This window comes from Lissotriton helveticus, chromosome 2_1 (assembly GCF_964261635.1).
Source record: "Lissotriton helveticus chromosome 2_1, aLisHel1.1, whole genome shotgun sequence".
In the NCBI taxonomy this organism is placed as follows: Eukaryota; Metazoa; Chordata; class Amphibia; order Caudata; family Salamandridae; genus Lissotriton; species Lissotriton helveticus.
The window spans coordinates 1,875,593,037-1,875,606,229 of record NC_136059.1 but is presented as its reverse complement, the minus strand read 5'-3'; the positions used below and the strand labels follow the sequence as shown (position 1 = coordinate 1,875,606,229).

The 13,193-nt window shown below is 43.9% G+C and overlaps 2 protein-coding genes across 3 annotated transcripts in view; one reads left to right on the top strand and one right to left on the bottom strand.

Moving 5' to 3' along the window:
• RAB33B (RAB33B, member RAS oncogene family) overlaps positions 1-8,035 on the bottom strand; it is a 34,716-nt gene extending 26,681 nt beyond the window's left edge. Inside the window, exon 1 of the mRNA XM_078676792.1 lies at positions 7,451-8,035. Coding sequence (XP_078532918.1) covers positions 7,451-7,720 — 270 coding nt within the window. The 5' untranslated portion in view covers positions 7,721-8,035. The remainder of the gene's footprint in view (positions 1-7,450) is intronic.
• The window catches only part of LOC144818914 (malate synthase-like), a 388,110-nt gene that overhangs the window by 142,634 nt on the left and 232,283 nt on the right, over positions 1-13,193 (top strand). Inside the window, exon 1 of one of the 2 annotated variants that reach the window (XM_078676790.1) lies at positions 8,520-8,567. The exons of the other annotated variant lie outside the window; for it this stretch is intronic. The gene's annotated coding sequence lies outside the window, so the exon portion shown is untranslated. Of the gene's footprint in view, positions 1-8,519; positions 8,568-13,193 lie in introns of those variants that run through there. 2 annotated transcript variants of the gene reach the window in all.

Here is a 13,193-nt window from a genome sequence, read left to right as displayed (position 1 = left end):
TAGAAGTCTTCAGTATCAAGGGGCCCAAAACAAACCTTCATATAGAACTCAACAGGGGATATCATCCTGGGTGGGCTCGCATCTCCACACTCCTTTACTCTCACTATTTCTTCAAAGAAATAGGTTCAGCCCGCTGGAGCAAGTGGATTGACGCCCTGTGGGGCTGAATCCTACACCATCAATTGAGATTAGTTCAGGTACCCGAGCAGTCATTCTTGAGAATAATGATGTCAACATTGGCCCTGAAAACTTAATAGCAGATCAACACTGGATCAATGAGGGTAGGATGGAATTGGGGGAAAATACACAACATGTGGGGGCCTTGTGCCTCTAACGAGCCTCTGCTTAGTGGTAAACTAAGGGCAAGGACATCTGAGCCTAGAACTATAATTATTGGTACTGGCCCTGATACAGGCAAGGATAAACCATCACCCAGCCCTGGGATAGTGGATGGAAGTATAAAAATGTTATCTTGGAATGTGGCCGGGTTAAAAAATAAACTGCCCTTGCCTGAGTGGAGATCCTTTATGGCAATGCATGATATTTGCTTGATGCAGGAAACATGGGCATTGGAGGAGACTGTAAGGCCTGGTTATGCTACCTTTGAAATTCTGGCAACAACTGGGGGTAGGGGGGAGACCATCGGGTAGGCTCTCAATATGGGTGGGCACACATTTGGGTGCCCAAGCTGCCCAATTACCAACTAATTCCCTAGATATCCAGTGTGTACTCCTAACCCCCAAAAACATGCCATAGGTGGCTATATTAAACATTTACTCAAGGCCAGTTAAGAGTGGGCAGGAATCTGACACAATCGATGCATTAACAAATTTTATGCAGACTCTTGACCCATCGATTGTTTTAGTGCTTGGAGGAGACTTTAACTGTCAGTTTGAGCTCCTTGCGAGTTCGGGTCAGGGTGAGCAGGACGATGAAGATCTCTTCTGGCATGTTCCCGACCCACAGATCCCTTTTGTCAGGGTATGGACCCCACTGGTTCTTCAAATAAAATCATTCTCCCTTACAACGTCTCTGCGGGCGTGTAATGGGAGGTTGGAGCCCGATAGACCGGGATCAGTTACATTCAACAGAGTAGACCAAGCCTCCATCATTGATTATATTATGATGGAGGTTAGACATTGAGACAGGCTGCTGGAATTCAGGGTTCACCCAAGACAAGATAGTGACCATAATGCCCTTGTTTTAACATTGAAACCTGGGAGTTTTGGGCTGACAAACCCGGCGCCTGAATCAACTTGTGCAATCCTCCCTCTCATGATAGCAAACAATAGACGAAGGGTAAAATGGGCACATCTTCACGACTACCCACAAAACTTGCCGAAATATATGATAGAGCAATACCGCTGATTTCTGCCATGGGGGATACTGGCTCCCATGGTAGAGCCGTGGAAATTCACAAGCAGCTGGTTGCCGAGCTAGTAGAGGTGTTCTGCCCTGTGGGAGGGAAAAACCCGCTGCGGGTCAGGGCACATCCCTGGTACGATGCCTCCTGCAGGAAGGCAAAAAAAGATCTGCTGTCTGCAATTAAAACAAAAGACAGAGCCGGTATTAAGAAATTCCGACTGCTCCATAAAAAGGCAATCACTAGGGGAAAGAAGGACTGGGAGGAGAAGACGTGGGAGGAGCTAAGATCCGCACTAAAAAGGAAGGATTCTAAGTCATTTTGGGCCATTGTTAGCTCGGGTGTGAGTGGGGGTGGCCCGGTATTTGCCCCGAACATAGCCCCCTCGGTGTGGAAAGCACATTTTAGCGCATTATACGCTGGTGCCGTGCTAGAGACCATACCCCCTCCAAGTCACGAACCCGCCCAGGAGTATGGACTGGTGGGCCGGGTAAACTTGGCTCCGGGGGCTAATGTGGTGCCTCCTCTGCCGTCAGCCCCCGATTCCCACCATGAGTATCGATTGGCGGGGATCTTGGGCGACCGGAGGCGGCGGGAGTTCCTGGAGGTTGGGGGTGAGTTCCACCCTCAATGGCACGAGGTTATCACCCTGAAGGAGGTCGAGTCAGCAATAGCAAGGCTACTTCTTAAAAAGGCCCCCGGCCTAGACAAACTGCCTGGGGATCTATTTTGTTCCCAACCTAAAATATGGGCACCATATTTGGTTGTCCTATTCAACGAGACCTTATTGGGGACTGATCCGCCAGGCACTTGGCTTGGAGCTGAGATCGTCCCCATTTATAAGAAAGGTTGTCCGTTAACCCCATCCAATTATAGGTCCATCAGTCTCATAGACAACACAAAAACTAATGGGCAGAATCATTTTGGATAGGATCATTGGGTGGATAGAAATATTGACTACACTCCAGGCTGGATTTAAGTGAGGCATTTCTACTCTGGACCAAATTTTTCTGCTGCAGGTTTTATTTTGGAAAACGGCAAGCGTGGAGGGTGGCAGCCTCTACCTTGTCTTTGTCGACCTGCGGGCCGCTTTCGACCTTGTCCCCAGGGAAAAGCTGTGGAAAGTTTTGGCAGACCTGGGTCTCCCGCCCTACCTATTGGCTATTTTAATTAGACTACACACTGGAAATTATGCCCAAGTTAGGTGCGGGAGGCATGGAGATCTGTCAGGGCGTTTTCCTGTTTTGAAGGGCGTACACCAGGGGTGCGTCCTGGCCCCAACGCTATTCTGCCTTTACATCAATGGTCTGGTTGACCATTTAGCTGGTGTAATAGACAGTGACGCACCTAGGTTAGCGACTGGGAGAGTGCCCCTCTGATGTTTGCGGATGACACTTTGCTGTTATCCAAATCATCATCGGGCATTCAGCGCGTTGTGGACGGCTTTGCAACCTTCTGTGCTTCCCGGGGATTGGAAATAAAACTGGACAAGACCAAGTTTATGATTTTCAATCCCCGGAAGCGGACCCGCCCAAACCCTATTCTTCATGGTATTCCCTTGGAAAGGGTCAAGACATTTGTCTATCTTGGTATTACCCTGACGGAGAACTTTGATTGGGGCTCCCAAATTTCCAAATCAGCCCTTAAGCTATCTCGTGTAATTGGGGGTATTAGCAAAGTCCACCGAACATCCGACCTCAAACCGGCAGCTCCAGCTCTTGAAATATATATCGACTGCAAGCCAGAATGGCCACAACGTATGGTGCTGAACTTTGGGGCCATAAAAATATATCTAATCTTCTGAGGGTGGAGTCAAACTTCATGAGGAATCTGATAGGTTTACCACTAAGTACACCACTTATTCCTCTGCGATTTGATTTGGGCTTGGAGTCAATAGAAGAGCTTGTAGCTGCACGACCTATGCTCTATTGGAAGAGGCTGTGGTCAGTCCCAGAACTGGCTTCCTATAGAGCGGAATTCCTGGGGGTTTGGACTCTCCTAAAAAGTAAAAACATCCCATGGTTGCTCCATATTAGGGCTGTTAGTACTCGGATAGGCTTGCCACAGCTCTGGGAGACTCCCGAGTTGTGCTGCCCGGGGATAACCAAATCAGAACTTCAAAACTTGATGAGGCGGCAGAACCAACTAGCCGTACAAAGACCAGCAACCATGGGCAGGCTGTCTGTAGAGTTCCTCTTAGTAAAAATGGAATCTCGATTTGAGGAATTCCTAGATGCAATACAACCACCTCTTGCGAGGAAGTTAAACATCCAGCTAAGGCATGGCAGTCTACCACTCAGCAAAACCAAAGGAAATGATGGACGGAGCATTGACAAAACAAGCACTCACCCCCAGTCAACTGATCTGGGTTTAATCCATCACCATTCTTTAGCCCACTCTGCCACCCCAGTTCAGACATGGCCATATACAAATCAGTCTGACCATGTGCCTCATGGGAACAGTCCAGCCCGAACTGCCAAGCCATGTCTTCCCTGGACCGGAAACAAGCTTCCCAGGACCGGTTTCTGGCATTGCAGCCGTCTTCAGCCGGGCTTGCTTGAATCCAGTGGCAAAGTGAGCAAGGGACTCACGTCTGAGCATACCCTGCCAACTTATGGCGAACAAAGCAAAACCAAAGGAAATGATGGACGGAGCGTTGACAATACAAGCACTCACCCCCAGTCAACTGATCTGGGTTTAATCGATCACCATTCTTTAGCCCACTCTGCCAGCCCAGTTCAGACATGGTCCTATACAAATCAGTCTGACCCTGTGCCTCATGGGAACAGTCCAGCCCGAACTGCCAAGCCATGCCTTCCCTGGACCGGAAACAAGCTTCCCAGGACCGGTTTCTGGCATTGCAGCCGTCTTCAGTCGGGCTTGCTTGAATCCAGTGGCAAAGTGAGCAAGGGACTCTGAGCATACCCTGCCAACTTATGGCGAACAAAGCAAAACCAAAGGAAATTTGCTCTGTACTGGGGTAAATGTATGACATTGTTCTGCATTCTGTACATCAACTGTTGGTTTTGCATTTGTCACCCCGAGTGGGATGGGTATGCTCAGACGTGAGTCCCATGCTCTCCACACCACTGTAGTCAAGCTATCCTGGCTGAAGACAGCGGATAGCCAGAAACCGGTCCTAGGATGCTTGATTCCGGTCCAGGAAAGACATGGCTTGGCAGTTCGAGCTGGCCTGTTCCCATGAGGCACAGGGTCAAGGCTGATTTGCATATGGCCATGTCTGAACTGGGGCGGCGTTGAGTGCAAAAAAACGATGGATTTAGGCCCAGATCTCTGTACTGGGGTGAATGTATGACATTGTTCTGCATTCTGTCCATCAACTGTTGTTTTGCATCAGTCTACCACTCAGGGCATTTACCTGTAAATGGGCAAAATCGGACAAAGTAGCCTGTCCGGCATGCAACTATAAATGCAAAGATGTTTCCCATGTCATGTTTTTCTGCCCTGCGTATGCACCTATAAGGAAATGTTGGCTGGTCCCGCTATGCAGGAACCTTGGGTTTCGACATTTTATCCAGGCCTGTCGGGTTTTAACCTACGATACCCATCCCCCCTATTGTTTTCGCAGTATCCCGTTTCTTATTTGGCATGTGGCGTAGAAGGAAAAGTTTCTTATAATATATGTGAACAATTATGAATTTTATATTGCTGGTCATTTTGATAACTGTCGAGTTTAATTCATTTTTATCTCTAATATTGACTTGCCCCTTATTTATTGTTTTAACGATCTGTGCTTTGTATGTATTTTATCTGCACTTTTATGGTCCGTCGACCGAAATAAAGTTATCACTGACTGACTAAGAAACGGTGATAGCTGCTAGGACCTGTTTCAAATAAGACAAGGCTCCAAAGGTTTCTAGGAAAAGGTGGAGTCATTCAGAAATTGGGTCACAAAAATGGAAACGTCTGCAAGCACTGTTCATTTACTCGATCTAAAAGACTTGAGCTCAAATCTCATCAGGGCAGGCTTGAACCACAAACTCACCAATGTTAGGTAGTTTTCAAAATTTGCCACCTCTTATCCTCTCTTCCTAGACTGTACTTGCTTAGTCTAGCTACATCACATATTTAAGTAACACAAATCAAGGGGTACAAACAACATAGAAAACCCTAGCCATTAAAAAAACGTAAAAAGCACCTGCAGCATTCATTTTTCAAGCTATAAATGTATGAGAAGAAAACAACTCTGCAAGGTATAACTAACATTCCAATTTAGAAGTCACAGCAGATTAAGAGAACCTTCCGATCTTTAGTCTAGAAATAACTACCAAGTTGACTCCTATATTTACAGCCAACGGTAGCCAAGACCTTTTGATATTACTAAAATTATCTCTATAACATACTTTACTATAGGGGCCTGCAGCCAGTCCTGTTCATCCATTGGTCTGCTATTGCCGCATTTGCATTTTTCTTCTGCCCACTACACCACAGGGCAGTGGGTCTACTCACTTCAGCCACTGGCTAACAACACTGAACATAACAGCAGGTAACGGCATAGAGGTAGGGTATATTACTGCAATGAGTGCTTTTTCACAAGAAAAATATATTTTTGCTTTTAGCCTAGGTCTTTTTTTCCCTTTTAAATAGATGGGCGGGAGCAGGGCAGTTTCACATGTTTGCAACGTTTAACATTATATGTCTACTGATATTGCTACCAGAATGCTCTCGGAAAAGATGCAAATCATTACACAAACTTGAAGACAAGATTGATATTTGCTTTCAGAATAAAAATGTACACAAAAATTTTACGAGAAATTTAAAAAAAAAATTGTTAAAACTACTGTGCAATTTTAGGTACCCTTTAATTTGAAGCGTCATTTAGTACAACCAGTTTGATACATGATAGTATTTGCAACAAAAAAAAGTAATAATGGAAAGCCAGTTTCTGCAAGATTATGGGAAACATGAATAAACAAGCACTGGCAAAGTCAATAGTCTTGCATTGGTTGCCAGCTTTTTGGATTTGTCAATGCAGGTTTTGTTTTTGGTTTTAACATAATGATTGTAAAACAGTATTGCTTTGGGAATTACAGGGCCATTATCAAAAAGCACATGGTGCCACAATAGTATCCGGCACTGAAGGAAACTACTTTGCATACCGATGTACCCATTGTAAAAAGAGCAGAATGCCATCATAGTGAAGTTTAACCATACAGGAAGTTATATATAATTTGATAGAAACTAAAGTTTTTTTAATTAAAATTACATACAACTGCAGACCTAATTATAGGCCCAATTCTTAAAGAAAGTCACACATTTACACTCATGGTAGATCTGTCCTTGCATTAGTGCAGATTTACGACTTTCCTGAATTCACAAACATTTTCAAAGTAGGCCTGGAAACGTACTCCTAGAAAAAGTTTGAACTTATTTGTAGCATGTGCAATTATGGATGTGTATATTTGCTACTGTAAAAGTCTCCCGAGTATTTGCAAATTCGCTTTCCCTACAACACCTTTTTAACCCACCCTGGAAAAAGTTGCAATTGTGCCCTTGTCAGGAATACATTTCCAACCTTTCCCAGTATTGGAAAAAATTAGCGGACAAAGCCAAATCTTGAAGAGGGCTTGGCACAGAGACTCCATTAAGTATTAACATGACTCACACTGACAAAGAGAGGTCTAGCCTTATTATCCACACATCCTCAGTTCCTATATGAAACTCCTTCACTTCTTCTCCTCGCATACTTTTCATACAAATACGTGATGTCCGACCTCTCGATTTGTATTAGTACCTAAGCATAAATAAAAGTACTAAACCCTAAAATGGCATTGACATTAGTTTATATTTCAGATTTTCTGTACCTAAAAGGAGGGTCACTTGCGTTACTGCAGTGGTGACCGTTGACGCACCAGTCCAGCAATAGGTACCTGAATCTGAAAAAATCGAATCGAAACCTGTGAAAACGGACAAGGGACAATGCGGGCTGATGCCGATGTGCAGCAGCTGCTGCTACTCCCACCATCCCTCTATTTGAAAGTGGTTGACTAGATTGGAAGCCGTTGGTACTTCAGCTTACTTACCCACCACACTACCAGCTCGAGCCATGTTCTTCAGCGAACTCACCTTGATTCTCTCGCCGTCGATGTCTTCTGTGCGCTCCCGGAAGTCCACGCCGATGGTGGCCTCGGTGCGCTGGGGGAAGCGACCCCCGCAGAAGCGGTAGGTCAGGCAGGTTTTCCCCACGTTGGAGTCTCCGATGACGATGATCTTGAAGATGCGGGAGCGGGCTGGGGGCAGCACGGCTGAGGCGGTGCTGGCCGTCAGGCTCTGCTCTAGCGACGACTCAGCCCAGGCGGTGTCAGGCACAGGAACCATCACGGAGGGTGACGCCATGGCCACGAGCCGCCGCGGCGCGAGACACAACACACAGGCGCGAGAGGCAGAGAACCCTGCCTCGGCTCAACCGCCGCAGTCACTGGCCCAGGGCCATTCCGGGCCGCTGGTCTCCGCCCCCGGCTGCTACGGCCAACTTCAGACACCAGCTGTTGTCCAGGGGTCCCGAACTGCCGCTGGAGTCTGAGCTTCCCCACAGATGTTTCAAACTAGAGGGATGTGACAGCGACCCAACCATTGCCGTTCACTGGCTTCAGGCTTCAGCACTGCCGAGTCGTCCAGCTTCCAGCCAGTCACAGACCTTGGGGAGGGTGAATGAAGCACCGCCCTGGCCACGTCGCTGGGAGACAACGGCCCCACCAAAACAATCACAGGAAAACACAAAAACGCTGCATCTTGGTTAATAGTGAAATACTCCACTGGCAGTTTCGCGCCCTACGAGGACGTGTGGAAATAAAATGGTGTGTGAAGTATAAAACAATAACTAGTTGCATCATGAAAATGAAGTTATTTTAATTAATACAGCATACTAACAACGGATTTAATATCTTCGAAGTTGGCCACCATTTGTTTTAGCTTTCGGCACACTATTTCCCTGCATTTGTGTATGTTGTAAATGCATTTTCAGACTCCTTAAGAAGGTTTGCCCACAGAATACCTAACGAATGACGTTTGTAACCGCCTATACTGTATAACGAACAGCATTACCATTCCAAAATGTCCGCAGTCTTTTATATTCTTGTAAGTGGGTCACGGAAACCACGTGACCCCGTAATGACGCAGTTGAAAGTTTGGAGGTTTTCATACTTTACGCGGCGCGGGTCTTTGAAAGGAATTTCGTGCTTGGGTCAGTATGGTGTTTCCCATAATGCGAGATTTAATTTATGATGTATTGCTCCAGACAAAAAACCACGGATGTGTTATCATACATATAGTGCAATCTAGTTTTCAAATGTGTTTTTGCAGCCTGCAGCTTTTCCAGGGAAGCTTTTATTTAAATTCAGAATATATATCAGTTTCTCCCTTGCTCACGTATGATTCGTGTAATGGCTGTTAAAGGGGACGCTTCTTTAACCATTACTTTCGTCGAACTTGCCTTCACCTAAGTCGTTACATTTTGAGATGAATTCCACCTCTGAGAAAGGAAACAAACCAGGAATGCTGAAAATGTATGCCCCACACCCAACTGGGTGCCCAACTGCTCGAATTCCTAGCATCCTCCTGTACTTTACAAGCATACTCGAAGGCCCAAAGAAGGGGAAGGTGGCTGGGATATAATGACTGTGGCGAGGGCAAGCTTGACTTAGAGTAATGAACATACCAGTAAGTAACCTTAGCGTTATTTCTACATCCTGTGTGCCAAGCACTATATTTTGAGGTGTACCAAATCACGGGGATTTTGACACAATCAAGACATACATTTAGGTGACCAATCACCCCTTGAAATAAACTATAAAATATCAAATTATTGTTTCAAACCATAGCATATTTAAGAACATCCAGTCCAAAACGTGTTTCTGAACCAGCAATTTTCTGAAGTCAGCAATGCCTTACAAATGTATAGGCAGATGACTAGGTTGCAGCTCAACACATTTCTTGAACAGAAATTCCTTCTAGGATGCTGCCACCCCTCATGTGGAAATGGCCTTGAACAGTTCAATGGAATCTTACATTCTGACTTTCATACGCTAGCTGGGTAGTAAACATAATCCACCTGTTCAGTGTCATTTTAGTCGTTTTTATACATTTCCTGACTGTCCAAAGACCACGAACATATTTTCTCATTTTCTGTACTCACATGACCTGTTGAGATACATTGAGAGAGCTTTTTTAACACAACACCCACTGTGCTTAGACGTTGCTCATTTAGAGGCGTAGGATAGAAAGAATAGAAGAATCACCACATGAGTAATATGAAAGAAAAGAAGAATTTATTTTAGTGCTAAAAGAATGTCCAGGTTTAAGAATAACAGCATCCTCATAAACTCCTAAAAACTCAGGACAACCTAATCAAGCTGAATGTTTTTCCACTGTTCTTGCTGAGGTGATACCTACTAGAAAAGAACACAAACTCAACAAAATCCAAAGTTTTAAAGGGATGACAGTGGAAAGCCTTCAAACCTAGAGGGAGATACCAGGTAGGAGCAATCACTATAGGAAACACAACTAAAAACAGAAACACCATAGAAGTCTAGAAATTAAACTTTCTACATCCTTTGTTGGTTCAGAAAATTCTCTAAAATTCTTAATTGCAAACAATTGAAACTTAAGGTTAGAAATAGAAGGATTGAGATGAAATCAATCCAAAAGAAATTGTAAAACAGAAGGACACAAATCAGAAGCTGATTGTGACTGGAGCACCACTTAATAAAAGACACCCACTTTTTTTGAATAAGCCTTCAAAGTTGTTGGTGTTCTTCTAATTCTGAATGATCTTCACTATATGAATAGAAAAACCTGTCTTCAACAAAGGTAACCTCTCAGTTTCCATGGCAACAGAGATGGTTAGCGAGGAGAGTGAGAGGAGAAGAACAAAGAGGAAGAACTCAAGGAGGAAGCGTTTCAAGAGCTTTCAGTAATGGAAACCACCAGCTCCGTGGGTGATTTATTATCACCTCTGCTTTCCTCCTGAATTTTAGAGAGTGGCTTTGGGATCAGTGGAAACAGATGGAATGCATATAGCAGTTTCTTAGGCCATATTGTCAGAAAGGCATCCAGTCCCATTGCTCCCTCTCCGTGGAGTCTTGAGTAGAATTTGTTCTGATGAACATTGTATTTCAAAGCAAATATGTCCAGGTATGGAGTTCCAAACTTCCTGCCTATTTCCTGATAGGTCTCTGGGGATAAGAAAATATTTTTCGATGACAGAAACGATCTACTCAGAATGTCAGCTTGAAGACCATCTGGTAAACATGAAACAAGAGGAAACAATGCAAAAACTTGCGTTTGGAGTTCAACAAAAACATTACCAGAGCAAAGACCATAAAGCACGATAAGACGAGTAGGTCTTTTTTTCTTTTTCTTTGTGCTCTTCTTAAAAGATATACACCTGAAGCCAATGCGTTTCACCCATTCAAGGGCTTCCTTAGGGCTGCAAAAATGTAAAAGACTTTTATAAATTGATGTTCTAAAAACTCGACAATATAAAATGTGGAATGTGATTACTTATGTACAATCAAGCAACCCCAACTTCAGAACTGTATTAAAAAATCCACTCTTCACATTAAAGCCAAAAGATATTTAAAACATTTGGAAACGTCACTAAGTCTAGAGACTTCACACCACATATATATTACTATTGATTAGACATCGTTACAATATGAATACATATACACATAAGCATTAAGTGTGCCAAATTGTGCAAAATTATAAAACAAACAGACTGTAGAACGAAATTGACAAATCATCCACCAATGTGGATAGAATAAAAAGTAATAATATAGGCAAGGAAATACAGACAAGAAAAGTGACAGGGCCACTCGAACCCTGACAGTGAGTGAGTTTATACAGTACATGAACTCCAGTAATGGAAGTACATGGGTCATAGTGCTTGGTGACCTATGTGTCAAGATAGAGAAAAAAAACCTTAGAAGACAAACCAGGTGGGCAATTAAGACCCAAGATCTTACTACAAAGTAAAGAGCAGCGTGTTTGGCGAGTATGTATCCACTAAGATCACAAAGGAGCCGGTAATCATCCAAAATTATGGAAAAATAAAATAGATGAATCCTAGGTCAGTCTGTCAAAAAGATTGTTTATTTAGACCATTGGTCCCGAAACATATGCAAATATATCAATCTTCCATTAAAAACCCTCTCAAAATATAATCTGTATAAAAACTGTATAAAATTCCAGTTCCATTAGAAGCCGTCTTAAAATATCTGTATAGAAGTTGTATAAAATCCCATTCCAATAATAAAAAAAACTAGTATTCATTCCATCACAGACTATACCGATACAAAAACTCCAGTTCTATACATTTTTAAGAACTTTTTTAACTTTAAGCATAAACATTCCTATTGCACATGCTACATCTATAGAGTGCATTTCAGTATACAAGTCTGTTGCCTGTGCACGATTTTTAACATATTTTAAACACAATTTTCGTGCCTCAAGGACTTTTAGACAGTCTAGTAGGATGTGAAAAATGTCGCATTTTGTGCCTAGGTTGCAGGTGCACTTCCCTTCGTGGTCTATCATAGCCCCTTTAATCCTTTCATTAACATAACCTGGATTCATATAGATTCGTACCTTTTAGTAGTTCTTTCCTGAGCCAATCATTGGGAATTCTATGGCAGGACCGGAGGCGAGGATTATGATCTACTATCTCTTTATTTTCCAACCAGCAGTATTCAACTTTAAAACAAAAACTATCTTTCCCATGAATCCCAGGGAAAGGTCAATGACAGGGTGAACCAATCGGCCACTCTGGATGTCCTGAAAGGCACAAGGCTGCCGGGATACCTCCTCTTTCTTTTCCTGCTTCTCTAGCAGTTAAATAGGAAAAACAGTGGTTCCTCTGGAATGATATACTATGAGGTTATGATTAGGGCTCCCGGTTTTCCGTTTAAACAGATTTTTACATATAAATACAGACGGGAAACAAGTTTTCCTTGGTCTGTATTTATATGTAAAAACAGGAAAATACTAGTATATTTAGTCATTCACTTCAATAGAATCACACCCCCAACCATCTGATGTCTCCCCCTCCTTAGAGGGTTAAGAGGTGTTAGCCCGGCTGAGACAGCTTCCCTGCGCACACACAGCCGCACCCGAGTACTTCACAGGTCTTTGAAAGACCATTTACATGTTAATGAGGCTTTATTGTTCACCCCTCAGCCCCTGCCTCTTCACTCTGCCTATTGCTCCAAGTATACCAACCAGGAAGAAAACTCTCCAGGCCAACCTCGGAAAGTCCTGGAGACAAAGCACTGGCCAGCGAGTGCTTTTAAAACTAAAATGAACTTGCAAACAGGACGCACCCTGAAGTCAGCACCCGATGTAGGGGCCCCGGTATCACCGCCCTTCAGCCCCCCTGGCTGTAGATCCAAAATAGTCTGCAATTTGGTAGTCAGTTGAAATTGTGTTTGATTCAATTTGGGTGCTTCCCCCTGTACATGATAACATGTAAGTATTAACAATGTTGGGTACATCCAATGCAATCCAAAAGAAAGGTCAGGGCCGGCTCTAGGGCGGTGCACTCGGTGCCACCGCACCGGGCGCTGACTTAGGGTGGGGGCGTCATGTGCATCGTTTTAAAAGCACCTAATCCCGCCTGCATTATCCCAGCAATTTTCAGGCATCAATAAAAATGACCATTCCGGTGATTTATGTTCTTCCCGGAGAGAGACCGAAGCTTCGTCTAGTGCAGGTTCTGACTCATTATAGCACAGAGGGTTAATATGCCTGCTGGAAAGAACGTGCCCCATTCACAATGATTTGGGGGCAGCCATGGTTCCTGCGCACTCATAAG